General features: G+C 37.9%; 4 protein-coding genes and 1 pseudogene across 5 annotated transcripts; 2 read left to right on the forward strand and 3 right to left on the reverse strand.

Moving 5' to 3' along the window:
• Positions 1–61: 61 nt before the first annotated feature.
• Positions 62–8,060, forward strand: LOC108330474 (pentatricopeptide repeat-containing protein GUN1, chloroplastic-like). The gene is given in 5 exon segments (XM_017564961.2): positions 62–167; positions 6,955–7,080; positions 7,082–7,169; positions 7,365–7,549; positions 7,635–8,060. Coding segments are annotated over 5 exon segments (681 nt in total). The 5' UTR covers positions 62–153; the 3' UTR covers positions 7,903–8,060.
• A 535-nt stretch (positions 8,061–8,595) lies between these two features.
• On the reverse strand, positions 8,596–13,539 carry LOC108330493 (uncharacterized). Of its 2 annotated transcripts, none has more exons than XM_052880878.1 (3): positions 12,204–13,539; positions 9,648–9,801; positions 8,596–9,043 (listed from the first exon to the last, which is right to left on the reverse strand). In XM_052880878.1, the coding sequence occupies exons 1-3, from the start codon at positions 13,343–13,345 to the stop codon at positions 8,879–8,881; spliced, it is 1,461 nt and encodes a 486-aa protein (XP_052736838.1). In that variant the 5' UTR covers positions 13,346–13,539; the 3' UTR covers positions 8,596–8,878. The 2 variants fall into 2 exon arrangements, with proteins under 2 accessions (XP_052736838.1, XP_052736837.1); XM_052880877.1 differs by having other exon boundaries at positions 8,596–9,046.
• Positions 13,540–14,359: 820 nt separating this feature from the next.
• Positions 14,360–16,042, forward strand: LOC128197810 (putative UPF0481 protein At3g02645). The gene is made up of 2 exons (XM_052880612.1): positions 14,360–15,593; positions 15,660–16,042. Exons 1-2 carry the CDS (start codon positions 14,360–14,362, stop codon positions 16,040–16,042), a joined length of 1,617 nt encoding a protein of 538 aa, XP_052736572.1.
• A 617-nt stretch (positions 16,043–16,659) lies between these two features.
• On the reverse strand, positions 16,660–18,871 carry LOC128197811 (amino acid transporter AVT6B-like). The gene is given in 6 exon segments (XM_052880613.1): positions 16,660–17,158; positions 17,600–17,771; positions 17,774–17,794; positions 17,797–18,063; positions 18,217–18,288; positions 18,802–18,871. Coding segments are annotated over 6 exon segments (741 nt in total). The 3' UTR covers positions 16,660–17,019.
• Positions 18,872–21,444: 2,573 nt separating this feature from the next.
• On the reverse strand, positions 21,445–24,444 carry LOC108320262 (pentatricopeptide repeat-containing protein At3g02330, mitochondrial-like; annotated as a pseudogene).
• Between the last annotated feature and the right edge of the window lie 2,382 nt (positions 24,445–26,826).

The raw sequence follows: 26,826 nt of genomic DNA on the forward strand, positions 1-26,826 counted from the left end.
GTTCTTCATTTGATTAATAAACCAGATGCACATTCTCATACCATTGGATCATTATGAACAGATTCATGCAACCATCGATACCAATCTTAGAATCCCTTTTGGTTCTGTGCTCTATGTATTCACTTACATGTTACCCTAGAATAGAATAGACAAATGAAAATGGAAAGGTATAAGCCATTCTTTATCCCTAGTAATGTAGCATTCATAATTCAATATTGTTCACACCCGTTAGTTCTGTAGCAGTGTTATTTTATATTCTACTTTTTTTCTTTCAGTCTCTTTTTCTCAAGTTAAAGTTACTATGTATGTCTATGATTAGATGTACTCGTAGGCTTAGGGTTTTTTTAAAGCTTAATTTGCTATATAAGAGGGGTTTGTTGCTGTATTGTGTCCTTTCTTAAATTATTATTTAAAAGTATTGGCAAATTTTCTATACTAAACCTTTTGTTCTATTTCTCTAATTAATAACTTGAAAGCCAGGTATTTGGCTGTGATTTATTTCACTTTGTGAGTGAATAACACCTTTTGTCAGCTGTATTCTGTTATTTAGATTTTTACATCTGTCATTATTGCTTGATTTCTGTCAGTTATTTACAGCTGTCACTGCTAGGTTTTACACGAGCTTCTGTAGTTTACAACTTCTCAATATTTTCCTCTCAGTTTTTCTCTTAATACACTTTGTCCTATCATTTTTATCTTCCTAGTTATACTGAGTGCTACTTCTTCAACCCCAAGGATTTCAGACATTACCTTGTTATGGATGATGTACTCGATGTTCTTTTACTATTTGACACTGTTACTGTTTCTGCTTTCCTTTATTTGTTATAGTGTTACGTACCTGAGTATGATAACTTGCCGCTCACACCCTTTCAAATCCCCAACAGCAGTTAACAATGGGAAAAAAACTGAATAAAACTCTTTATTAACTGTAAATATGGGTCTCACAATAAAACAACCAATAACTGGGAGCAGGGTCTCCGTCAGTTACTTGAGAGCCTAACCTCTCTTACAAACTCCTTAATCAAAAAACGTGCCGTAAACCCTAGGTTCCTCCTTTATTAATACTAATTACGCCTTCTCAAAAAAGGTAGAGAATAATAGTAATTATGCCTATTTATTATAATTATCTGGTAAGAATATTTCTATCCTTATTTACTATATTTACTTCTATAATATCCTGAGGTGCGTCCCATGAGTTTCCCGCTTATCCTACTGTTGTCAGTTAGACGCTCGTTGGTGCTTCCACTTGCTCAGGACGCTCGTCCTCGCTCCGCTCGTTCCGCCCTTGTTGCTTCCACTCGCTCAGGACGCTCGTCCTCGGTCCTCGCTCAGGACGCTCGTCTGCACTTCTTGTTACCTCCACTCGCTCAGGACGCTCGTCCTTGCTCCGCTCGCTCAGGACGCTCGTCCTCGGTCCTCGCTCAGGAAGCTCGTCCGCACTTCTTGTTACCTCCACTCGCTCAGGACGCTCGTCCTTGCTCCGCTCGCTCAACTCTCTTTCTCTTCCCCTTCTCGTTCGGTCATCGTGCTCCTCCCTTTCAATCGTTCGGCCCCTGTCCTCTACCGTACGGTCCCCTTCTCTCTCCCTCCTATATCTTCTTCTCTCGTAAACTCGCCAGGCCCTAACATTACCCACCTCCTGAAGATCAACCTTGTCCTCAAGGTTGAAGTCTGGATATTGATCTCGGATGGTTATGGCATCTTCCCAGGTTGCCCCGTCTGGTCCTCCCTCTTGCCATTCGATCAACAATTCCTGCCGTTCGTCCTCTCCCTGCTGTACCTGCCTTTTATCCAGAACTCTGACCGGCCGTGGAGACGGTCCCTCCATCTCCAAGTCTATGGGTAACTCTTTCTCCACCCTGTTCTCCCCCACGGCCTTTTTTAATTGCGACACATGGAACACTGGATGTATCCGCGCGGATTCGGGTAGTTGCAACTTAAATGCCACTTCACCTATCTGCTGTATGACAGGGAAGGGTCCAAAATACCGTGCGGCTAGTTTAGAATGTAGTGTGGACGGCATCGACGTCTGTCGGTGGGGCCTTATCTTTAGATACACCCAATCTCCCACCTCGACATGGGATGGTCTCCTGGCTTTGTCGGCCTGTCTCACCATTAATTCTTGAGCCCGGGCTAGGTGGAACTTTAGCTGGTTGAGTGCCTCATCTCTTGTCTGTAACTCCTGGCCGACGGCTTCCACTAAGGTTTCCCCCGGAACGAACCTGTGCAGGGAAGGAGGAGACCTCCCATAAACTGTTTCAAATGGGGTGCATTTGGCCGACTCTTGATAGGTGGTGTTATACCAATATTCCGCCCATGGTAGTACTATGCTCCATCCCTTTGGTTGTTCTGAGCAGAAACATCTCAGATAACCCTCCAATATCCTATTTACGACCTCAGTCTGTCCATCGGATTCCGGATGATAGGCGGTGCTCATCTTCAGTTGAGTTCCTTGTAATTTAAACAACTCCTTCCAAAAATTACTCAGGAACAGCGGATCCCGGTCACTTACGATAGATATTGGCACCCCATGCAGCCGGACGATCTCCTTTACAAACACTTCAGCCACGGTTCGAGCGGAATAGGGATGTTTCAGTGGTATGAAATGTCCATATTTGCTGAGACGGTCTACCACTACTAGCACCGCATCATACCCTCGGGACTTAGGTAACTTAACAATAAAATCCATGCTTATCTCCTCCCAAATGGCGTTGGGAATGGGTAAAGGTTGCAGCAACCCTTGCGGAGATGATGACAGATATTTATGTTGTTGACATACCAGGCAGCTTGCAACGAAGTCGGTCACGGCTTTCTTCATCCCTACCCAGTAAAGAGATTGCGCCACTTTGCGATAAGTTCGATATACCCCTGAGTGTCCTCCTGTTTGCGTGGTATGAAACTCGGCTATCAACTTGGGCACCCAGGCCGAGCGGGCCGACAGCACAAGCCTCCCCTTATAGTGTAACCTCTCGTGTTCCAGAGTGAACGACGGATGGGAGTTGGGGTCGTTTCTCAAATCTTCTATTACCTTCTTTAACTCTGCATCTGCCTCGACTTCTCCCAGAATCTCCCCGAAGTCTTGCCAGTAGGGTCGGGCCATCACTCTCAACTCCTTTTCTTCCTGCGGATCCTCCTCTTCCCTCCGTGATAGGGCGTCTGCTACCTTGTTGGTGACCCCTGATTTGTACACGATTTCAAAGTCATAACCCAGGAGCTTTGCAATCCAATTCTGCTGATTCTGAGTGGTGATGCGTTGCTCCAAAAGGTACTTCAGGCTCCTTTGATCGGTGTGAACCACAAACCGTTGTCCCAAGAGGTAGGGCCTCCAGTGTTGTATGGCTAAAACCAACGCCATTAATTCCTTCTCATATATCGATTTACTTAGTGACCCCTCGGACAACGCTTTACTAAAGAAAGCTATGGGTTGCTTTCCTTGCATGAGTACCGCTCCTATCCCTCTTCCCGATGCGTCACACTCAATGTGGAAAGACTGGTCAAAGTCAGGTAGAACCAGCACGGGTGCAGTAGTGATTGTCTTCTTTAATCTTGACATAGCTTCCTCTGCTTGCTCCGTCCAAGCAAACTGCCCCTTTTTAAGGAGGTCGGCCAAGGGTTTGGCAATCTTCCCATAATCCTTCACAAACCTCCTATAGTATCCTGTCAGTCCCAGAAATCCCCTCAAAGCCTTCACCGTCTTCGGTTTCTCCCAGTCCATCACGGCCTTCACTTTGTCTTCGTCCATTTCTACACCCCTCGCGGATATCCGATGACCCAAATAGCCTATTTGCGTTTTGCCGAACTCACATTTCTTTTTGTTGGCCACCCACCTGTTGGTCACGAGTTCCCCTAGCACCGTTCCCACATGCTCCAAGTGCTCCTCCCAGGATCGGCTATACACCAGTATATCATCAAAGAACACCAATACGAATTTCCGTAAATAAGGCTGCAGCAGGCTGTTCATTGCACTCTGGAATGTGGCTGGTGCATTGGTGAGGCCGAACGGCATCACCATGAACTCGTAGTGACCCTGGTGTGTCCGGAAAGTCGTTTTCTCTATGTCTCCTTCTCCCATTCGTATCTGGTGGTATCCTGACTTCAAATCCACCTTTGAAAAGTATTTGGCCCCTCTCAGTTCGTCTAGCAGTTCCTCTATCAGGGGAATAGGGAATTTATCGGGTACCGTGGCTCGGTTAAGGGCCCTGTAATCCACACAAAATCTCCAGCTGCCATCCTTCTTCTTTACTAATATTACCGGACTCGAATATGGACTGTTGCTCGACCTTATGACGCCCGTCTTTAGCATTTCGGCCACCTGCTTCTCAATCTCCCCCTTCATCACATGGGGGTAGCGGTACGGCCTTACATTCACGGGACCCGTCCCTTCCTTTAAGGGAATCTGATGTACCATGCCCCTGTCGGGCGGTAGTCTGCTCGGCTCGTGAAATACGCTCGCGTGCTGCTCCAAAATTTGCTTCATGTCATACGTCTGCTTCTTTGTCAAATCCGGACCGAACGGTTCTTCTCCCTGGTCGTACGGTTTTCGTTCCTCTTCCTTTTCCGTCTCCCCAAGCTCCCACAACAGCAACCAGACCTCCACTTCTTTCATTTTGAACAATGCTTCTGGTTTCACTAATCTCCGCGTTAAAGTCGGATCTCCTTTAATGGTCACGATGCGCCCTGCTTGACCGAACGCCATGGTTAGCTTGCCCCAATTCAACGTTACTTCTCCCAGCTTAGCCAGCCATTCTACCCCCAGTATCACGTCAACTCCGCCCAGTTCAAACAGGTGGAATCGTTCGGTGATCACTGCCTCTCCCATGTGAATCCTTACTTCTTCACAACACCCCCTCGTCTCCTTTCTCTGCCCATCTCCCAAACTCACCTTATAGGGTGGAGTATCTACTACGGGTAATGCCAGTTCCTTTACCAATCCTCTTATGAAGTTGTGGCTGGCGCCGCTGTCAATCAAGATCAGTACTTGTTTCGTCCCTATCTGCCCATGCAATTTCATCGTTCTGGGTTGGGTGAGCCCTCCTGCCGAGAAAGCTGATAGCTCCATTTGATCGAGTTCGGCCTCAGCTTCTTCTTCCCCGCCTGATTCCTCGTCTTCTGCCAGTATCAGCATCCGAAGACTCCTTTCCGGACAGCGATGGCCTGGACCGAACGGTCCTCCACACCTGAAACACCTCCCTTCTTCCCTTCGTTTGACATATTCAGCGTACGGTAAATCCCGCACGTTCCTGCCTTGATTGTTTGAGAACGTTCGTTCTCCTTCTCTCCTCGGGATCCCTTCCTTCCCTCCTGTCCGCCCCCTCTCGGCGGTTCCCGTTCGGTTCTGATTATGACGGCTGGGGTCCGTCCTTATTACCGAACCGCTCGGTTTACCCCACGTCTGGCCCTTGCTTATGATTCCTCCTTCCGCCCTTGTGCCCCCTTGGAACTCTTCCACGTCCTTTGCTAGCCTCATTATGTCCATAAATTCCCTCGGGTCAAGCAACCTGAGTTGATTACGGATCCCCTCCTGCAAGCCAGCCATGAAGTATCCCATCAGCTGTGCCTCGGGTATCTTTTCTACTTGGCCGACCAACACTTCGAATTCTTGGATGTATTCTTCCACGGTACCTGTTTGTTTACAGGCCGCCAATCTCTCGAAGACCGTCCCCCGGTTTCTGCCTCCGAACCGAATCACCAACGATTCCTTTAATCCGGTCCACGAACGGTTCCTGGCCTTCTCCCTCCAAAACCTGAACCAGTGTCCCGCGATTCCCTCCATGCTGATGTAGGCTAGGCGCAGCTTTTCTTCCTCCGGCACTCCTTGCAGTTCAAAGAATTTGTCCGCTCTATAGATCCAATTCAAGGGATCGCTGCCTTCGAATATGGGTAAGTCCACCCTTCTCCTCCAATACGGTTGCTCCTCACGGTGTCCACCCTCTGGGCCGCCTCCATCTCTCTCGTCCTCCTCATTCCTTCTCCCGTTGACCGACCCCTGACTTCCATCAAGGTTTCCCTCATGTCGTCGACCTCGCTCTCCTATCACCTTCACCAGTTCCTGGACTGCCGCCTCCAGTCCTCCCATGGAGATTTCTATGACCTCCAATCTTCCTTCGACAGCATTCACTCTTCCTTCCATAATGCTCTCCTCCTCTCAATAGCATCCGGTAGGTCGGGCCAATTGTTACGTACCTGAGTATGATAACTTGCCGCTCACACCCTTTCAAATCCCCAACAGCAGTTAACAATGGGAAAAAAACTGAATAAAACTCTTTATTAACTGTGAATATGGGTCTCACAATAAAACAACCAATGACTGGGAGCAGGGTCTCCGTCAGTTACTTGAGAGCCTAACCTCTCTTACAAACTCCTTAATCAAAAAACGTGTCGTAAACCCTAGGTTCCTCCTTTACTAATACTAATTACGCCTTCTCAAAAAAGGTAGAGAATAATAGTAATTATGCCTATTTATTATAATTATCTGGTAAGAATATTTCTATCCTTATTTACTATATTTACTTCTATAATATCCTGAGGTGCGTCCCATGAGTTTCCCGCTTATCCTACTGTTGTCAGTTAGACGCTCGTTGGTGCTTCCACTTGCTCAGGACGCTCGTCCTCGCTCCGCTCGTTCCGCCCTTGTTGCTTCCACTCGCTCAGGACGCTCGTCCTCGGTCCTCGCTCAGGAAGCTCGTCCGCACTTCTTGTTACCTCCACTCGCTCAGGACGCTCGTCCTTGCTCCGCTCGCTCAACTCTCTTTCTCTTCCCCTTCTCGTTCGGTCATCGTGCTCCTCCCTTTCAACCGTTCGGCCCCTGTCCTCTACCGTACGGTCCCCTTCTCTCTCCCTCCTATATCTTCTTCTCTCGTAAACTCGCCAGGCCCTAACATATAGTTTGTATTTTGATATTCTCAAATAAATACAACCAATTATTAATTGCGTAATTTGATGCGTTGGATGCAGTTGTTGTGAGACATTTCAAGATGCTTCAAAGCTATTAGACGGGCTCCGTGTGTTTGATAACCAGGTCTATGGCGTAGCTCATGGCCTACTTATGGGTCATGGGCAAGGCATATGGGATCAGGCTCAGACTTTTTGATGAACTTGAGCACATGGATTCTTCAACAGCATCTGCATTTTATAATGCTCTGACTGATATGTTGTGGCATTTTGGTCAGGTAAAATTGAGTACTTAGAATATTGCTACTTATGCATATGTTACCTTTGTAATTTTCTACGACATGTGTTGTATTGATGTCTTATCAGTGGAATGATTAATATTAGGAGTTTACGGTAGATGCACCCTTTAGTTTACATTGATCTAACTTTTCCATTTTTTTTCTGTTTTTCTAATAAATTGATTTTTGCATCAGAAACTTGGGACTCAAATGGTTGTGATTGAAGGGAGAAACCGAAATGTGTGGAAAGGGGGCTGGTCTACTGAATGCTTAGACCTACATCTGACGTCTTGTGGAGCAGCCTGTGCAATGGTGCATTCATGGTTGCTCGAATTGCGAACCACTGTTTTTGGAGGACAGAAGCCACCTCCTATATTGAGGTTTTGAAGTTTTCCCTCTTAAGATTATTGTTATCCTTTAATTAGATTGGTTAGGATTGAAGTTGTAATCATAATCTTTTTGCAGCATATTAACTGGATGGGGCAAGCATAGCAAAGTAGTGGGCAACGGTGCTTTAAGAAAGGCTGTTGAGGCACTCCTGAATGGCATTGGTGCACCCTTTCAGATAGCTGAGTGTAATTTGGGGAGGTTTGTATCAGACGGAACTGAAGTAGCTGCCTGGTTGAGACAACCCAGCACCCTGAATGTGCTACTTCTCCATGATTACATTGTTTATTCTCAACCAGTTGAGAGAAACCAAACATTTAACATACCATCTCTTGGAGCTTTGTAATGATCAAGATTTTAAATCAAGATTCAAATTATGAATTGCAAAGTTCATTTTGAAATCATGAATTGTAATTTGTATTGCACCGTGAGAGTAAGAGAAATGAAAAGTAACTTCAAATCTAAGTAAAACTTCTATTCTGGAAGAATGGAACCGAGACAAGGAAGTACTTATAAAAGTACATGAGACAGATGAAGTACCGTAAAAATTAAACATGGTAAATTTTAGAACTGCTACTTGATTGAATTTCTTACATGAAAAATAGTGAAATAAAAACTGCCATTGTTGAATTGTGATCCATGTTAATAATATGAAATTACATAAATTCATTCAGGTACTGAGATAAATCATTTGATGTTCTTATTGAATAAATCAATAGCTAGAGGAGAATATAAAGTATTCTAACATTTCACCTTAGGCTAGACCATGCAAAGTGTATGTTACATCTCTAACATTTCACCTTAGGCTAGACCATCAAAGTGTATGTTACATCAAGACCCCCAACCTATACAGTAATGATATAGAGTTCAGGTCGATCATGAAAACTATCTAGCAGATAAATGGAAATTATAGACGGCATTCATCAGCAAGATAATAAACACAGCAATCACTTGTCAATTTCTAAGGGTAACCTTAAACTACACAGTACAAAGTTTCAGTTCGGTGCAGGGGTTGATCTCTTGAATAAAAGGAAAAATGTAGAAGACTTGGGCATTTTCATCATTTACATACATATCAAACAAGAAGCATCTTTACAACCCTATGCATGAAAGGAAGAACGAAAGAAAAGAGTGAAGGTGATAACTATACAGTAGCCAGAGTTACAGTAGCATTTTGGTTTGCTATTCTCTTGCAAAAGCCAAACAAAAACTATTCATTATTGGATCGGGTGCCTGATTCAGTTGACTGTGATTTCTACTCCTATTGCTCATCATTTCGAAACTGTTGTATTAGTTACGGTAACATTTTAATAGATTACAAGCTACTTGCTTTTCCTTATCATACGAAGCATGAGTACTTGTGTTTTGACATCAGGTTGAAGACCACTTTCTAGCATTTTTGTGTAGACCTTATTTGCCAAGTTAACATTACTGCGTAAGCACAACCCTTGAATGGCAGCGTTATAAAGAGTGGCATTTGGCATGTTCTGCTGCATAAAGAACAGATAACAGAAGGTCAGATATATGACAGACCAGAAAATAAGGTTAATTAATTAATACTCTAATTGAATTTATAATTAGTTATCTCAATAAAGAAAATTTGGATCCTAAATATCCATGTACACATACATAATACTCAAAACGATTTGCACATGTAGCTGTGAGGTGGCTCCTATTTTTCATAGGAAGACCAAGAAGTACTAAATTTAACCGTACGTTGCCTTTCTCAAGGCTAGGTTTTGAAAGATTACTATCTTCTCGAAATGATTTTTGAGAATGCTTCCAACAACACTTGGCTAGTACTAAATGATAGCCTTTTTCATAATTGATATAGTTTGCAGTTCAAAAATGTAACAGAAAAATCATAAATTATTATGATGTTTAAGAATGTTTGCAATAGCACTTGGTACTAAATGATACCTCTTTCCGTAATTGACATCATTTACAATTGATAAATTGGCATTGGTCAACGGGCTATCTCTTTCAAAAATGTTTTTCAACTGAGAAATATAACTATATCATCCATAATTCTTCTAACAAACTAATTCCAGACAAATATTGCTTAGAAATTTTAAAATGCCTTTTACTCACATTTAGGATTTCTTCCAAGTTTTCCCAGAGATTTCCTCGAACACAGCATCTAACTACAGACAAATAAGTAAACAAGTTTGGACTGCACTTTTGGTGAACCATGTGCTTGTAAACCTGCAGCGCAATTGATGACTTCCTTGCAAGCTCACAGGTCCTGATGACAAGATTATATGACATTGTCAAATTGGACAGTCCAGAGGCTTCCATTTGCCACAAAATTTCTATAGCTCTCTCCCACAACCTAAGCTTCGAGCAAGACACTAAAACAGTATTGTATAAATGAATAATGAATTGGGATGTTTGATCTCTTTCAATCATCTCAAAAAGCTAAGAGCTCTGTGATGCCTATTAGCTAGGACTGGGCAAAAATAACTGATCTGTACTGTACTATAGTTAACTATACTATATTATACTTAAAAAAACTGATCCACTTTTACTAAAAGTTTAGTATACTATTTTATGGTTTAGTTTTTAAAAACTGAACTTATAACAGTTTCGGTTCAGTTAACTGTGAGAACTGTATCTACTCTTTTATCTTCTCTAGTTCCCGTTCAATTGCTCCTAAGAAAACGTTAATATTAATAAAAGAAACTGTTCAAATAAAAAATTAATAATGAATTTTTTACGACAAAATATTTTTATCACAAATTTTTATATTTTTTTATCAATAAACATATATTACTTTTTAAATAATATTATTTTAAGTAATAAAAGTAAAATATTATTTTTTAAATTTAATTTTATTAAATGATTAAGTAATATAAATCATAAAAAAAAGACTATATAAAAAAAAATACTTTAAATATATTATATTCTTTAACATATTATTAAATATGTAAAAATATGTTAAAAAAACTTTTAATGATATTAAAATGTGTGTAAGCGCACACACTAAAATAACTATTTATTTTAAAAATTAACTTATTTTAAAATAAATATCAATATTATTATTTTTAAATGATAGTATTTTACATACTAAAACTAAAATATATTTTTTAACGTTAAATTTTATTAAATAAATATATAATGAAATATCATAAAAAAATAGTAATGTAGTAAAAATAATTAATATTATAGAAATATCAAATGACAAAAAAATTAACAAACGTTTATTAAGAGTAATTTTTCTAGTATCATCTTTTATTATATTATAATAATTAATAAATATTAGTTTAATTTTTACATAATAAAATATAAATAATAAATAATTGATTAATAAAACAATTTTACGAGGGAACAAAATAAATATAAATGAAATTATTTTAAAATAAAATAAGTAGATAAAAAGATAAAATAAATTATATACACATATAAAACAAAAAAATATAAATAAAAAATTAAAAAAATAAATATGAAAGTAAAATAATATTCATGAAAAAATAAATATAAATAAAAAAATAAAAAATAAAATAAAATAAATAAAATAATTTCCATACACATATAATGATAAAAGAAATATAAATAAAATAAAAAATAATAATATCAAATAATTAAAAGTTAATTTGTAAGACACTTATGAATAAAATAAAATAAATATTAAAATAAATTTCAATTAAAAAGAACATGTATTGTTATACTATTTAGTTTAAAAACTAGTACAATTCAGTTTAAAAACTAGTACAATTCAGTTTAAAATTAGTATAGTTAGTAGTTCAGTTTAGTTTATATTGTAATTTAGTACAATTTAGTATAGTTCAGTTCAGTTTGATAAAACAAAAAACAGTTCAGTTCAGTTTGTCTGAACTGTTTTATAGTTCAGTTCAGTTTAGACAAATTAATTTTTAGTTCAGTACAGATTTTAGTAATACAGTGCAGTTCAGTTCTATTTGCCCACCCCTACTATTAGCCTTGTTTAGTGAACTTAGTAGAGCATTGAATGTATATGCATCGGGTTTAAGGTCCAATGATTTCATTGTGTTGTAGATCTGAAATGCTTGCTTGAGTTCCCCTGCTCTGCCAAGTGAGTTAATTAATGCATTGCATGCAACTAAGTTTGGCTTAAGTTCACCCTTCAACATTGTCTTAAAGATACTTAATGCAGCATCCCATTTTCCCTCCTTAGCACATACACCGATGATAGCATTTAATATATTATTGTTGTCTGGTTCAAACCCCTTTTGAACCATTTCAAGGTAAGCATAAAAAGCAAGGTCACTTTGGTCACATCGTACAAAACTATTGATCAATAGGCGATACGTCACACAGGTTCCAGCACACCCATTTTCCTTCATACTCTTCCACAACTTCTCTATTTCATACCAATTGTCAACATTTCTGCAGATAGATATCATGGTGTTGTAAACAATTGCATCAAAATCCTTCTCCACATCACATTCACTTTCCAGCTCTCTGAACAATCTAAGAACTGAATCGCAACAATGAGCTTTTGCATGTGCCATAAGAATCAAGCTATAAGTATGTCCTGTAGTTATCCCTTTTGCTATAGTAAAATTGAACACTTTCAAGCAATCATCATACCACCCATTTCTGAAAAGGCTAGAAACAAGAGAATTACAAGCATGGATATTAAGAGAAAGACCCGATAATTCCATAGACCTGAAATACTCCATTGCACTTCTAATCTTGTTAGTTCTGCTAAGCACCACAATCCTATTAGACAACACATTCACATCCATCTCCTCAAGAAAAATTGCCCCTTGCTCCATTATTAGTCCCGTCCCCTCTGAAGCTGATAAAGTAGTTTCCACATGTCTAGAATAAAGGTGTCCACCATCGTCTGCTTCTCCCCAGGGAGCCAATTCCTTCTTCGCCCCAATATATACATCTCCATTTGCTCTTCTTTCGGCATTGTTGCTAACAACATTACCATCTTGTGCTCCTCCCCACGGAGGCAATTCCTTCTTGGCCACAAAATATGTATCCCCATTTGTTATTCTTTCAACAGCATCATCATTATTGTAGTCAAAATCATCATCACCATCATCTGCTTCTGACGAGGTAGGAAATTTCTTATTGGCCACAAAATAAGCACCACCATGTGCTCTTCTCTCAGCATTGTCATTACCATTGTTATTTCCGTAATCCTCTTCATCATCTTTGACTACTCCCCAGGGAACAAATTCCTTATTAGACACAAAATATGAATTAACACTTTCCATTCTTTTACCATTACCATTATTATCATCCAATTCGGGATGTAGTCCCTCCTTGGACACTATAGATGTACCAAACTCTTCTCTAACTTCAATAATATCATCATCAACATCATCATCATCGTCTTCTTCTTGTTCTTCCAGTTCCACTTCTCCCCAAGGACACAATTCATCCTTGGACACTATAGTTGTATCAAATTGTCCTCTTCCTTCAATATCATCATCACCATCTTCCAGCTCTACTTCTCCCCAAGGTGGCAATTCCTTCTTGGACAAAAAAGAATTGGCATCAACTATTTCTCTCCTCTCATAAACAATATCAGCAACACGTTCTTCTTCTTGCTCCCACAAACCAGAGTCAACAACAGCATGAACCAAGTCCCTAGGCTTTGGAGGGGATTCATGAAACCCTGCTGACCCATTTGAGTATTTGGGTTGTGACAAGAAAACAATGCCAAGGTATCTATCACGCGTTTTCACATAAGCTTTGGTACGAATAGGAACACTGAGAAAGGGAGAATAAGAAAGCTTGAAAAGATAAGTGTGAAACTGAAACGGGAAACTCAACAAAAGGGGCATATCCATATACCGCTATGGAGGAACCACCGAGAATAAAACAACAAAGCATGACCCACTGCATGAAACGCTAAGAATCTAGAAAAAAAATGGAAACTTCCAGAAATTGAGAAAGAAAAAAAGCACCAGCAGCTATGTCTCTCGCAGAATCAAGAAGAAGCTTTGGATAGAGGCTTGGTTTAAGATGAATCCTTTTCATGTGAGCCGTTGATGTTTGAGAGATTAGATGAATGGCAAGAACTCACGCAATTAGCCTTGATAATGTGATGTTGGATGAAGATAATACTGAGATATTTTTTTTATTATTATTATTACTAACCAATAAAATTTTAAGATATGTTCTTCCACATTTTTACCCACAATTGATAAAATATTAAAAGTTATAAAAAAATATGAAACTCGAATTTTATTTAATTATTGTCTCTCTTAAGTTTGTAAGTTTAAATAAATTTTAACTATTACAAAAAAAAAGCGTTTAGAAGGATGTTCTCGACATTTTCAAAATGTTATTCATAATTAAATTTCAATCACAGTGGTTTCATTATAAGTAACAATGAAACATAAAAAAGAAATTGTAAGTTTCTTGTTTATGTAAGAAAATGTTTAGAAGTTTCTTCAACTGCATAACTATAAATGTTACTTAGAAACTTAGAACTTTAAAAAAGTAATTTTAAGGATATATAAACAATAGAGTAATATATTTTAGAGAACATATAAAAGGTAAAAGTTATTTTTTATTACAATTAATAAAATAGTCTTTTTATGTAAAGCAAAAGTGATTTTTCATGAAAAAGAAAAAACTGAAACAAAACGAATACTTAATTTTGCTGACAAGCAATAACTTACGAAATTCATTTACATTTAAGCATATGAACGCTGTTTTTACTATTGAACCAAAATCTGTTACATAATGGACATTAATTAGTGATATTCAAAGCATAATTCTTCGCAGTTTAAATTCCAATTTTCACCAAATATAGAACCAAAACAACTCATTCTTACTGAGTCTAATTTCTCCAAAACATGTCTCATGTTAGATGCACCACACCATATGAATCCAAATCCAACTTTGATGAGGTTCGGTGGGTGACTCAAATACGTGATACTCTTAATGAAGTGCTTGAAGATGATGATCAATTCCCTGTGTCCATCTTCAATGTGCCTAAGACCCTTATGGCTACTGATCCTGATTCTTATATCCCTCAGCAAGTTTCCATAGGGCCTTATCATTGTTGGCGTCAAGAACTGTATGAGATGGAGAGATATAAAATTTCTTCAGCAAAAAGATTCCAAGAACAACTACAAAACCTCAAGTTAGAACACATAGTTCACCAATTGATGAAGTTAGAAGAGAGCATAAGAGCATGCTACCACAGGTACTTAAACTTTAATGGCGAAACATTGATGTGGATGGTGGCTATCGATGCCTCCTTTTTGCTTGAGTTTCTTCAAGTGTATACCATTCAAGATGAAACAATGATGATTCCAGGAATTTCATCAAGAATGTCTCATTTGATGGATTATGCTGGCAGGAAAATTGCTCATAATGCAATCTTGAAGGACATAGTAATGCTTGAAAACCAAATTCCACTGTTTGTGTTGAGAAAGATGTTGGAGTTCAAATTCTCATCGACAGAATTAGCAGATGACATGTTGCTTTCGATGTTGATAGGATTGTTTAAACAACTTTCTCCTTTTAAGGTGATAGAGAAGGATTGTTCAGAGATCAATGTCTCCGAGTGTGCACATTTGCTAGATTTTTTGTATTCTATGGTTGTGCCTAAATTGGATGAACAATCAGATGTTGTCCAGTTTGAGGATCATCAGCACAAAGATAATGAAGACAGCGAACAATCATTCTTGAACTATGCCAAGAAATTTCTGTGTGAGGTTTGGAGCTTTCTTTCCAAATTGGCCACAACTTTAGTAAACTTAATTAAGAAATTCCCAAACTGTAGAACCATCAAAGTTATCACTTGGTTGCCTTGGACTATAATTTCTAACCTTCCTGGAGTAGGACTTATAAAGCAACCTGTTGAATACTTATTTTTCTCCGAAGAAAAAGAAGCAAGAACTGCAGAAAATGGGAATTTAAGTTCAGATAATGACAGCAACAAACCACCCTTGATGGAGGAAATTGCTATTCCTTCCGTCAAGGAACTCTCAAAGGCTGGGGTTTGTTTCATGGCCACCAATGGAGACATATCAACCATAGGATTTGATGTAGAAACAGTAACACTGTATCTTCCAACAATTGGTTTAGACGTAAACAGTTAAGTGATACTGAGAAACTTAGTTGCTTATGAAGCATCAACTGCATCAGGGTCACTGGTTTTCACCCGTTACACAGAATTGATGAATGGGATTACAGACTATGAGGAAGATGCGAAGATTCTTAGAGAAAAAGGGATTATTTTGAACCATTTGAAGAGTGATGAAGAGGTGGCTACCCTGTGGAATGGGATGACCAAGTCCTTTAAATTGACAAGGGTGCCATTCCTGGATAAAGTCATTGAAGATGTTAACCGGCATTATAATGGTAGAATGTGTATCAAAGTTTTGAAATTCATGAAGCATTATGTATTTGCTTCATGGCAATTTCTAATATTCCTTGCTGCCATCTTTCTCTTACTCTTGATGTCCTTACAAGTATTCTGCTCTTTCTATAAATGCAATCGCAGAAACCGTGTCACTGAGACTAAATGAATCACTCAAGGAAATTCTATTTTCCTTGCTCAATATTTTAATGTCTTCTACCTTTTACAGAAACAGCAGGAAAATTTTTTGCATTGTCAAATTAAGTCATATCAGTGGTTTATACTTAATTGAATGAGAAGCACATAGATAAATTCCTTGCTGGAATCCTTTTTGGTTAAAAGTTAGCACAAATATACCTTTTTATGTACGAATTTCCCCCAGTCTATCCATTTTTCGTACAACCTCTACAATTGTCAAGTACAACCTTAACCTTTAATTAAGGCATAACCATCCAATTAGTTCTTTGATAACATTATTACCATGTAATACAAAAATATACTCACGAATCTTGAAATGTTCTTCCACTCTGGTATTCTCTTCTGGCTTTTTGCAAACAGAATTTGAAATATTTATAAACATATTCAAATAAAAATACAAATGTTGAGCAAATGAGTTCCTAGCAACATTTCCCAGAGACAGTCACCATGAAGTAAGTTACCACTATTTAATTTGAAAAATTTGATTTCAGGGACAATGAGTATACTAAGTAATTCTCAAATCTACAACTCAATTTCTTGAACAATAGAAAAAGAGAAGAGGGACAGGAATATAAATGGAAGCTGTAGTTTTCTCTCGTCCAATTCTTGAAATGTATACCATTTCTTTAACTAATTCATTCCTTTTCACCCAATATAATACATACAAATGCCAAAGAAGGTTTTCTATTATTACATTTGAGGAAGAACAAATCAGGGAAAGGGATAGAGAGTATTGTTCGAAAAAACTTTCAACTGCTACAACAAATGGCAAATTACAGAGGAGGTTGGACGCATGTTGCAGACTGCAACACTTCTGAAGCACTTTTGTACACGGGGTAGCTTCTCTGTTTATTCAAATCAACCCATCGGATCCTCTCAGAAAACCCAGATTTTCTAATTGACAAACAACCCTGTCAATTCAGTTCCTCTCATCCAGAATGATGGCCATCATTCGCGTGAAGTTTGGTTCTGCTTGATCAAGGCATAGGCATCACTATATATAGCCACCACGTTAGAGAAGACAGCCAAAACTATCATAACAATACATAAAATCTTGTCTGATCTAGTTGCAATGTTGTAGCGGTCCCTGCACGGTTAAAATGATGGTTGGAAATACATTAAATAGGCATCACCAAAAGCATAAATACATAATCCTCCCAAATTCCCATCATTTTTTCCCAATTATTTTGTCATGTTTTAACAAATCCACATAATTTCCTTGTATGGTACTGTACATTCCACAACTAAGGCCTTGTTTGAATAAACTTCTCTGTAAGTATTTTTCAGACAAGAAAATAGGAAGGTAAAATGAATTGAGTTTTTCCCATTAGTTAAAATCAACTTACACATTTATCCTTTTTTGAAGTCCTCTCATATCACTTCTCCAAAAGTTGATTTTAACTTATGAGAGAAGTATAAGTCACTTTACCTTCTCATAAAAACAAGGCTTAAGTGCATTTTGAGTTTGCTGTGTCAGGGATTCAACAATAATCAAAATCCTGAAAGTATTAAAAAGTAACCAACTTACTTAAGAGTGATGGCAGCTGGAAAAATGAATCCTATACAGACTGCGACAGTTGCTCCGGTAAATTGGAAAGCATCCCAAATGCTGGGTATGAAATTTGCTCCCAGAAAGATGACACCAATAAGGGAAATAGTCAGAGATGCAAATCTGATGTTATCAAGAACCAGAGGTTTTATGAAGGAAAGAGGAGACCATCATATTGAGCCCCAATGGATAGAAAACAACTGGGAATACAAGCATCAGGTGTGCTGCGTAGCTTAATCGAACATCATCGTTGAGCACAGAACCAAAAGGGATTCCAAGATTGGTATCGAAATTGGCCAACACATCATCAAGAGTTCCTTCTCCAAATAGGAGGAAACCAAAGAAACTTATCATTACATACACAGAAGAGCATAGAACGAGGGCAGTTTGCACAACCGCTCGCATCTGTGATGAGTCCTCAAGCTCATTGTCTATGCTGTGAACTGCAGAAGAAAAGGTGCACAAATATCAGAACTAATGCAGCCATCTGACTTTCAAACAAATAAAAAACTAGCATATAAAAACATCAAAAGGAACTAAACAAGTACAGCGAGGGAAAAATTAAACTTAGCACAAAGGTTTGGAAACTAGCATACCATTGTAGTGGCAGATATAGGCAGTCACAAACACAGGAACTACAGTGAATAGTTTAATGAAATTGTATATAACTGGAGAATAAAGGTGTCAACATTACTTTTATATTCAAATATTGTTAAGGAAGAAATTGAAACTTTAAAATGAATGTTATTTTCATAGTTGATTTGGTTGTGCAAAATCTTGGTTTGAAATCCCCACTTATTTTGTCTTTGCTACCAAAACTGTTTTTGCACCATGAGTTTTACAAATATTGTTTCCTTGGACATAGAATTGTATACAAATGTTATAATAAAGGTCTCAACATCACTTTTATGTTCAAATATTGTTAAGGAAGAAATTGAAACTTGAAAATGAATATCAGTTTCATAGTTGACCTCGTTGTGCAAAACCTTTGCCTGAAGTTTCCACTTATTTTGCCTTTGCTACCAAAGTTGTTTTTGCACCATGAGTTTTACAAATATTGTTTCCTTGGACATGGAATTGTATACAAATGTCATAATAAAGGTCTCAACATCACTTTTATGTTCAAATATTGTTAAGGAAGAAATTAAAACTTGAAAATGAATATCAGTTTCATAGTTGACCTCGTTGTGCAAACCTTTGCCTGAAGTCCCCAGTTATTTTGCCTTTGTTACCAAAATTGTTTCTGAACATGAGTTTTACAAATATTATTTTCTTGGACTTGGAATTGTATATAAATGTCATAATAATGGTCTTAACACTTTTATGTTTAAATATTGCTAAGGAAGAAATTGAAACTTCAAAATGAATGTCATTGTCATAGTTGATCTCGTTGTGCAAAACCTTTGCCTGAAGTGCCCACTTATTTTGTCTTTGTTACCAAAGCTGTTTTTGCACCACGAGTGTTACAAATATTGTTTCCTTTTCACAATCCTTTTGTTCATACTTAATGCATAGTTCATCATTTATTCTACTTCTGCATAGAACCCTATACATACAAGATTTCCTAAATAATGACATCCAAATTTCGTGGGGACTGTAGTGCATACATCGTACACAATGATCATTCTCATCTTCAAATTTGATTATCAATAAATGTAACAAATACATTTCTTTGAACATTTCTAGCAAAAAATATGTACATTCAGACCCCATCAATACATATTCAAAAGGTTGTAAACAAAACATCAATCACATTGCAAAAATCCCTATTCAACAACATCTACATAAGGCCTAAATCTTGCAACACTTCATCCCTCCGCACATTGTCCACATCCAAGATCCAATCACAAACATATTTCTCCCTAACCTGTTATAGTTCCTCCTGCAAAGAGATAAATGCACAATATATCAATAAAATGCAACATCTTCTATCAAAGCTCCCAAAAATGAAAATTTTTATACCTTACATTTCTGTAGGCGGGCATTGTGTTGCTTTCGTATTCCTCAGCGACATCCCACAACTCCATAAATCTCAAAACAATAACTACACAATCATACTTACATCAAACAAAGTCCAAAATACAAATAATGTTATTTAACATATAAATGAAACAATAAAATTTTTTATTTGCAGAAATAAGCATTAAAAACTTACAAGTTTGGTTGGCTTGGAGTGTGCAAGTGTTGTACCTGCAACGTAACCAAAACATTTGCGTGAAGTCCTCACTTATTTTGTCTTTGCTACCACTGCAGTTTCCACACCATGAGTTTTACAAAAAATGGTTCTTTGGACATGGAATTGTATATAAATGGCATAATAATTGTGTCAAAAGATCTAAACCAGTAAATGGTCAAAAAAATTAGAAAAAAACTTCATACTTTCCACCCAAAAACGACATCAACCACTAAATCTTCTACACAACTTCAACCCACACTAAACCATACCTTGAAAGGGTCCGGGGACACTCCAGCGACACTTCGGCGATGCTCCGGCGGCCACCGCAAGGGTCCGGCACAGGGAAGGAAGCGGGTGGGAGGAATCGATACTCAAAACGCACCCTTGGTTGGCTGGGCCGGAGGGAAGACGATGCCGTCTTCGGTTCGTCTGCCAATGCCGGAGCTGCAGCGACCCGCAAACTGAACTGCCTGGCTGGGTGGAAGACGACGGACACCGGCGGCACTGGATGGAGGGAAAACGGCAACGTCTAGGGGCGACGGGTATCCGACGAGAGTTGTGGTGGCTGGTTCGAAGGTGCTCCATGAAATGTTCTTCAGCTTCTCTCTCTCAAAACATTTCAATCTCAAATTTTCGAAATAACCCTACATTTTGAATCTGCCCCAATTCTATCATTACTATGTCATTCTTTCATTTAAAAAAAAATTTCCACGTGTATCAGTCACATTTAGACACGCGTCCAGTGTCTAAATATTGTCAAAAGAGGTTATTCAAATATCATTTTCCTTTAGATATTTACATGTTTTATGCAAGTTGGATTTGATGCTAATATTTCGAAGCAAATAAAAAGGAAGGCTGTATGTTTAAGCTGAAAACCGTTGACTTGCTTGAAGAGCAGTAACTAGCTTACTTGAAAGAGAAAACACTGTAACATCTACTCACTGACTCGCCGGATTTTCACATATCAAAACAAACCAATGATTTATTACAATATAATGAGGTGTGGAGTTATGGAACCCTAACCTTAAATATCTCGCAAAGGTCAGTATAGGTTACAGCTTACAAGGCCATTGACACTGTAGGTTTTAATGCAAGTTGTTGTGCAGGAATCGAGTTTTGTACTAAGGGAGAAAATGATTGTGGTAGATATGATCCGGTCTCTTATAACTAGTTTTGAGATTATACTTGGTAATAAGCATATGATGGACCATTTTTCTTAAACAACTTCTAGTGCGATCTTATCCTTTTCGGCTAGTGGGATATGTTAAGAGTTGTTGATTAAGTTGAGTCTAGCAGAAGAAGATATTAGTATTTATAATGTGACTCATCAGTATTTGAATTATTGTTAGAAAAGGTAATCACTTCACTGTCTCAACGCGTAAAAAATATTAAAAGTAAAACAAGTGGTTCTAATTTGTGGTCTGGCGACGATAAATTGTAATTTGCTATCAGCAACTCTAGTGCTTCATCTGGATAGGTACTTATAGTTAAAAGTACGATCTTTTAATTTGTTTTTTGTTTATGCGCTTATGATCCACGCTCTAGTTTTAGACTTGCTGCATGTCAATAATTCTCGACGTAAATGGCAAAAGTTTTACCCACCCGAGCAAAGTTTCACTTTGATTATACAAATTTATATAGCCAGAGTATCAGTACAAAAAGTTTCCTCCACTTAAGAGAGTACCGTGTTATCCCACCAGTCTCGTACTCATTCGATGGTTGCATGAATCTGTTCATAATGATCCAATGGTATGAGAATGTGTATATGGTTTATTAATCAAGTGAAGAACATCTGAGGACTCTAATTACATGTTATTTCTTTAGATATAGAGTATCACAAGCTCAGAACTATGAATGAATGACGAATATATGTTTGAGGTGGTCAGATTGCCGGATAAACCCACCAAACTCTTTATGCTCTTTAAGAGGGCCCCGTAAGCCACTGTAAGCATCATTTGAAATGTTTCCTACATCATTTTCTCATACTATAAATGGTAGCTTTGGGCCCCTCATAAGGATCTTGTTCTTCCACCTCCTCATCAAGTAAGAAATCAATATCTGGAACATAACCAACTCACTTCATCTCGTCCACAAGCAAATGAATTTGCTCATATATCACTTCATATCTTGGATGTGCTTTGTCTCTAACAAGAAATGTGTGTACCTCATCTCTTATTTCAATCCAGCTACAGCCCGGCTCTTTCTTTAACTTGCAGTTCTTCATTACACTTCTTATTTTTGCAACTTCACTCCACATCCCTGCGTTAGCATATACATTAGATAAAAGAACATACGCTGAAGAATCTTAAGGGTCTAACTGCAATAAATAATTTGCTGCTTTTTCTGCAACTTCTATATTCCCTTGCATCTTGCAATTATTGAGCAAAGTTCTCCATATTACATCATCAGCCTCAAAAGGCATGCTTTCAATAAGTTTTAAAGCTTCATTTACTTGGCCTGACCTCTCTAATAGATCTACCATACACGAATAGTGCTCCATATGGGGATCTAAACCATAGTGACTTAGCATTTCCTAAAATTAGTGTAACCCTCTGTCCACATAACCCATATGTGCACAAGCTCTGAGGACTGAAATAAAAATGGTATGATTTGGTTTCACATTCAAAAGCTGCATCTCCTTGAATAATTTAATGGCTTCTTCTCCAAGACCATGGTATGCATATGCACAGATCATGGCACTCCAAGTGACAAAATCCCGCTTTGGTGCTTTCTCAAACATTAGCTTGGAATCCCGCATATTTCCACACTTTGAATACATATCTACAAGTGTGCTGGCAATATACACATCTGAATGCAACTGTAACTTTAAAATTTGAGCATGAATCTGTTTTCCAAGTTCTACGGTGGCCATATTAGCACAGATATCAAGAACTGTAGCATATGTAAAGTTGTCAGGTAATACACCCTTTTCCAGCATCTGAGAAAAATATATCTGAGCATTTTCACTTTGCTTTTGTGATGAGAATCCTGAGATGATCGAATTCCAAGAAACAGTTGTCCAGCCTCCGTTAGCATTCCACACTTGCTATACATATCAACAAGAGCACTGCCAACAAAACAGTCTAACCCCATACCAGACTTAATAATTCTTCCATGCATCTCCATACCATTGTTTAAAGCTTGCTGACCAACACATGCCTTTACAACACTACCGTAAGTAAAATCATCAGGTTCCATTGCTGATCGCTGCATTGAAACAAAGAGTGAAAGTGTTTTCTCTATTTCTTTATTTTGCTCATGAGCCGCAATGATTGCATTCCAAGACACAACATCCATTCTCTCCATGTCGTCAAATATTAAACAAGCTTCCATCAGAGCTCCACACTTGCCATACATGTCTAAAATTGTATTCGCAACACAAATATTAATCTCTAAACCACATTTGACTGCTAATCCATGTAGCTGGATTCCCTCCAAATGGCCTTTGATCACTGAACAAGCAGTCAAAGCACCAGACAAACTAATGTCGTCAAATCCTACGTAAGTCCTCTGTAAAAATTGAAAAATCTCTAAAGCCTTAAAACTTTGTTATTTCCGAGCATATCCAACAATAATGGCATTATAAGATGTCCGAAAAGGATTAGGCAACATGTTAAATACCTTCCAAGCATCAGACATTCTGCCACATTTTGCGTACATGTCCAATGTGGCAGTTCCAACTATACAGTCATATCCAAAATCAGTCTTTAGAGCGTGACCATGCATCTGTGTACCCAATTTCAATGCAGATAATCCCGCACATGATCTGAATACACTAGCATAGGTTGATTGACTCACCCCCATACCTACTTTCAGCAAATCCTTAAACAGTTTTAGTCCCTCAATAAACCGCTCGTTCTGAACATGGTCCGCAATTACAGCATTCCAACATACCAAATTTCTTACTGGCATTTCACGGAAAACCTTAAAAGCATCATCCAATTTCTTAAATTTTGAGTACATATCTACTAGAGCACTACCTGTCACCACATCTTTCACAAAACCCATCTAAATTGCAAGGCAGTGCACCTGAAGCCCTAAACCATAGTCTTCAATACCTAAACAAGCTTTTAAAACAACAACAAATGAAGCATAATCATGTGTGATTTTCAGTGATCTCATCTTGACAAATATTTCAATTGACTTTCGATTAGCACCATTATGTAAATAACAAGAGAGCAAAGAATTCCACGAAACCACATCTCTTTCAGGCATTGTGTCAAACAAAGACTGTGCAAACCCCATGTTCCCTACTCCAGAATATCCAAATATCATAGTATTCCAAGAGATTACGTCCCTTTCAGGCATTCTGTCAAACACATTGAATGCATATCCCACATTGGAACCTTTACAATAGAATTGAATTAAGCAGTTGGCAACATAGATGTTGGGCACAAAACCAATTACAATCATCTGGGCATGGGCTTGCTTGCCAGGATTTAGAACTTTAAGATTGGAACATTTCTTGAAAATATGGGAAAATGTTAATTTCTTGACGGGGTTCATTTGGGTTGAGGAAAGAGTACAAAATGCATATGTTGGCAGGGTTTAGACGAGTGTAAACTTTATTTTATATTTTTGTTTATGGGGTCGAGGTCAACTTATCTTCTTGATACGCTCTTCAAACTTTAAGCACAGGTCAAGATCATTCCTTCACTTCATGCTCACCACACTTCGATCAAGTTTGGGAGTTATATGTAGAGAACATTTTGATGTCAAAATCAATAAAATCCGAATAGTATCAGCAATAAATGCGTAATAAATATAAATAACTTACTACAATACTTTAAATTTGTATTTATAGATTTTTGGATGGACTTGAAATTAGTACTGAGATAATTATGGTCCAACTGATAATGATCTTGCTTAATTTAATATAAGTGTTCTCATCATTAATCATTGTTTAATATGACCACTCAAATAGGCAACCGGTTCTTTTAGAGTTCTAAGTTACCAAAATTGTTTGATCGGATAATTATACTATAATTTTATAAACTAATTTTGTAAAGTTATATTAGACATAAAATTTATTTCTTAACATAGACTTGGTTAATTTTTACTTAAGAAACATAATATTGTAGTTCAATTGGTTTAGCATTGACAAAGTGAGGAAAGCAGTGAATGGTACAAGTACGAAGCAGTGTACAATTACCAACAATGAAACAGGTTTGTGAAAGACATAGTGATAAGTCTGTCAATGTATATACAATATAGTACAAGACACTTTTATGCTCATTCACAGAGGTTAGGGAAAAGAAAGAGAAATACTTGAATGGAGAAAAAGAGAAGGAGAGTGAGAGTGAGGAACAATGAAGAGACAACAAAAGAAAGAGGAGTCTAAATCTGTCTAATGATATTGTTGACCGATCAGTCCACTTAATCAAATTCACACGGGAAGTGCAGGGAGAAAGCGGTTTTCTAAACTGGAAATTTGGTTTCTGTTATCAATTTATTTTAAGATTTTGTTTAGTGGAAGATGCAAAGGAAGGCCATTCTTATTCATTAATTTCCACTATACACGTGCATTATCATTTTTTCCACTCAGTTGGGTGGTTAAGTCCAAACTCATCTCTCTTTTTCCCTCAACGAGTAAAATTGTTTTCGTTTTATGGAAAATGATGTAACCAAACTCAAGAAACTACACGAACGCTTTCACTATGTCAATTATCATATTTTCTCAGAAAGGAAATGGATTTCATGCCATTGGTAACAACAGCTTGGAAGAGAAAGAAGAAGATACAATCACTATGGTCTTTTTTTTATTTCATTGATGCTGATAACGCAATCACTTTATTAAAAGCAATTGAAAAACTTTAAGGTGTTATTATCATTTCCTTACTAAACAGAAATTAGCACAGGTTGGAACTATTGCCTCTTTGTGATTGAAAATTGATCAACTTGTCAACACCTCTAAAAGGATCTTTACTCTTTGCCCTATCTCTTTGGGCTATAAATTGTTTTCACTTTAAAAAAGTTCATGCATGTTATATACTCGTTGAAAGTATATAAGTGGATATAAACCTCAACTCACAATCTTTCACAAACCAATTTTATGGGTTGAATTAGACTTAAAATCCACTTTTTAACATGGTATTAGGATCAGCACACATGATAGTTGCATAAGCTTACCCTCGCACACTATTTCAATAAGTTATTAGATAATATCGTGGTCCCTAAAGCAACCTGTTTTTTTTGTAAAATGGTATACAACTAAATAGTAAACAACATCAAATAATACTTAACGATGTGAATACAATCAAAGACATCCTCAAAGGTTTTTCATCTTTTTATCTTAATATGAACATAAGGCGTGAGGAATATTTTTCCAATGATTGTAGCTCTCCAACTAGAGGAATACACTAGTAAAAAATCGGGTTTTTACAGCGCACATTATGCCACGGTTCAACGAAAACCGCAGCATAATGGTGCGCGGTGGCAGTTTTGTAAATAAAACGAACATATATGCCGCGGTTCTACTGGGAACCGCGGCATATACCCCAGTCAACCATTGCCTTTGACGCCACGTATGAATAAAAAATTAAATAACAGAGTATATGCCGCGGTTCTCTGCACAACCGCGGCATATACCCTGCCACTTTATTGCAGGTGCTGACTGGGTCAGAGAATTTGAAAAGTTACAGGGGGTATATGCCGCGGTTCTATGGGGAACCGCGGCATATACCCCTGTAATGTCTCAACTTCTCTGCCAGTCAGAGAATTTCAGAAGTTACAGGGGGTATATGCCGCGGTTCCCCAGAGAACCGCGGCATATACCCATTGTAACTTTTCAAATTCTGTGAAAGGGAGTTGGGGAGACAGTTGTGTTGAAATAAATTTAAAACGAATTTGAAATATTTAGAGGAATATACCGCGGTTCGGAGGGCAACCGCGGTATATAGTTTAAAAATTATTTTAAAAATGCCATCTTCTACCGCGGTTGCCGCCGAACCGCGGCATATAGTTTCAAAATAATTTTAAAAATGCCATCTTCTACCGCGGTTGCCGCCGAACCGCGGCATATAGTTTAAAA

This window comes from Vigna angularis, chromosome 7 (assembly GCF_016808095.1).
Source record: "Vigna angularis cultivar LongXiaoDou No.4 chromosome 7, ASM1680809v1, whole genome shotgun sequence".
Lineage (NCBI taxonomy): Eukaryota > Viridiplantae > Streptophyta > Magnoliopsida > Fabales > Fabaceae > Vigna > Vigna angularis.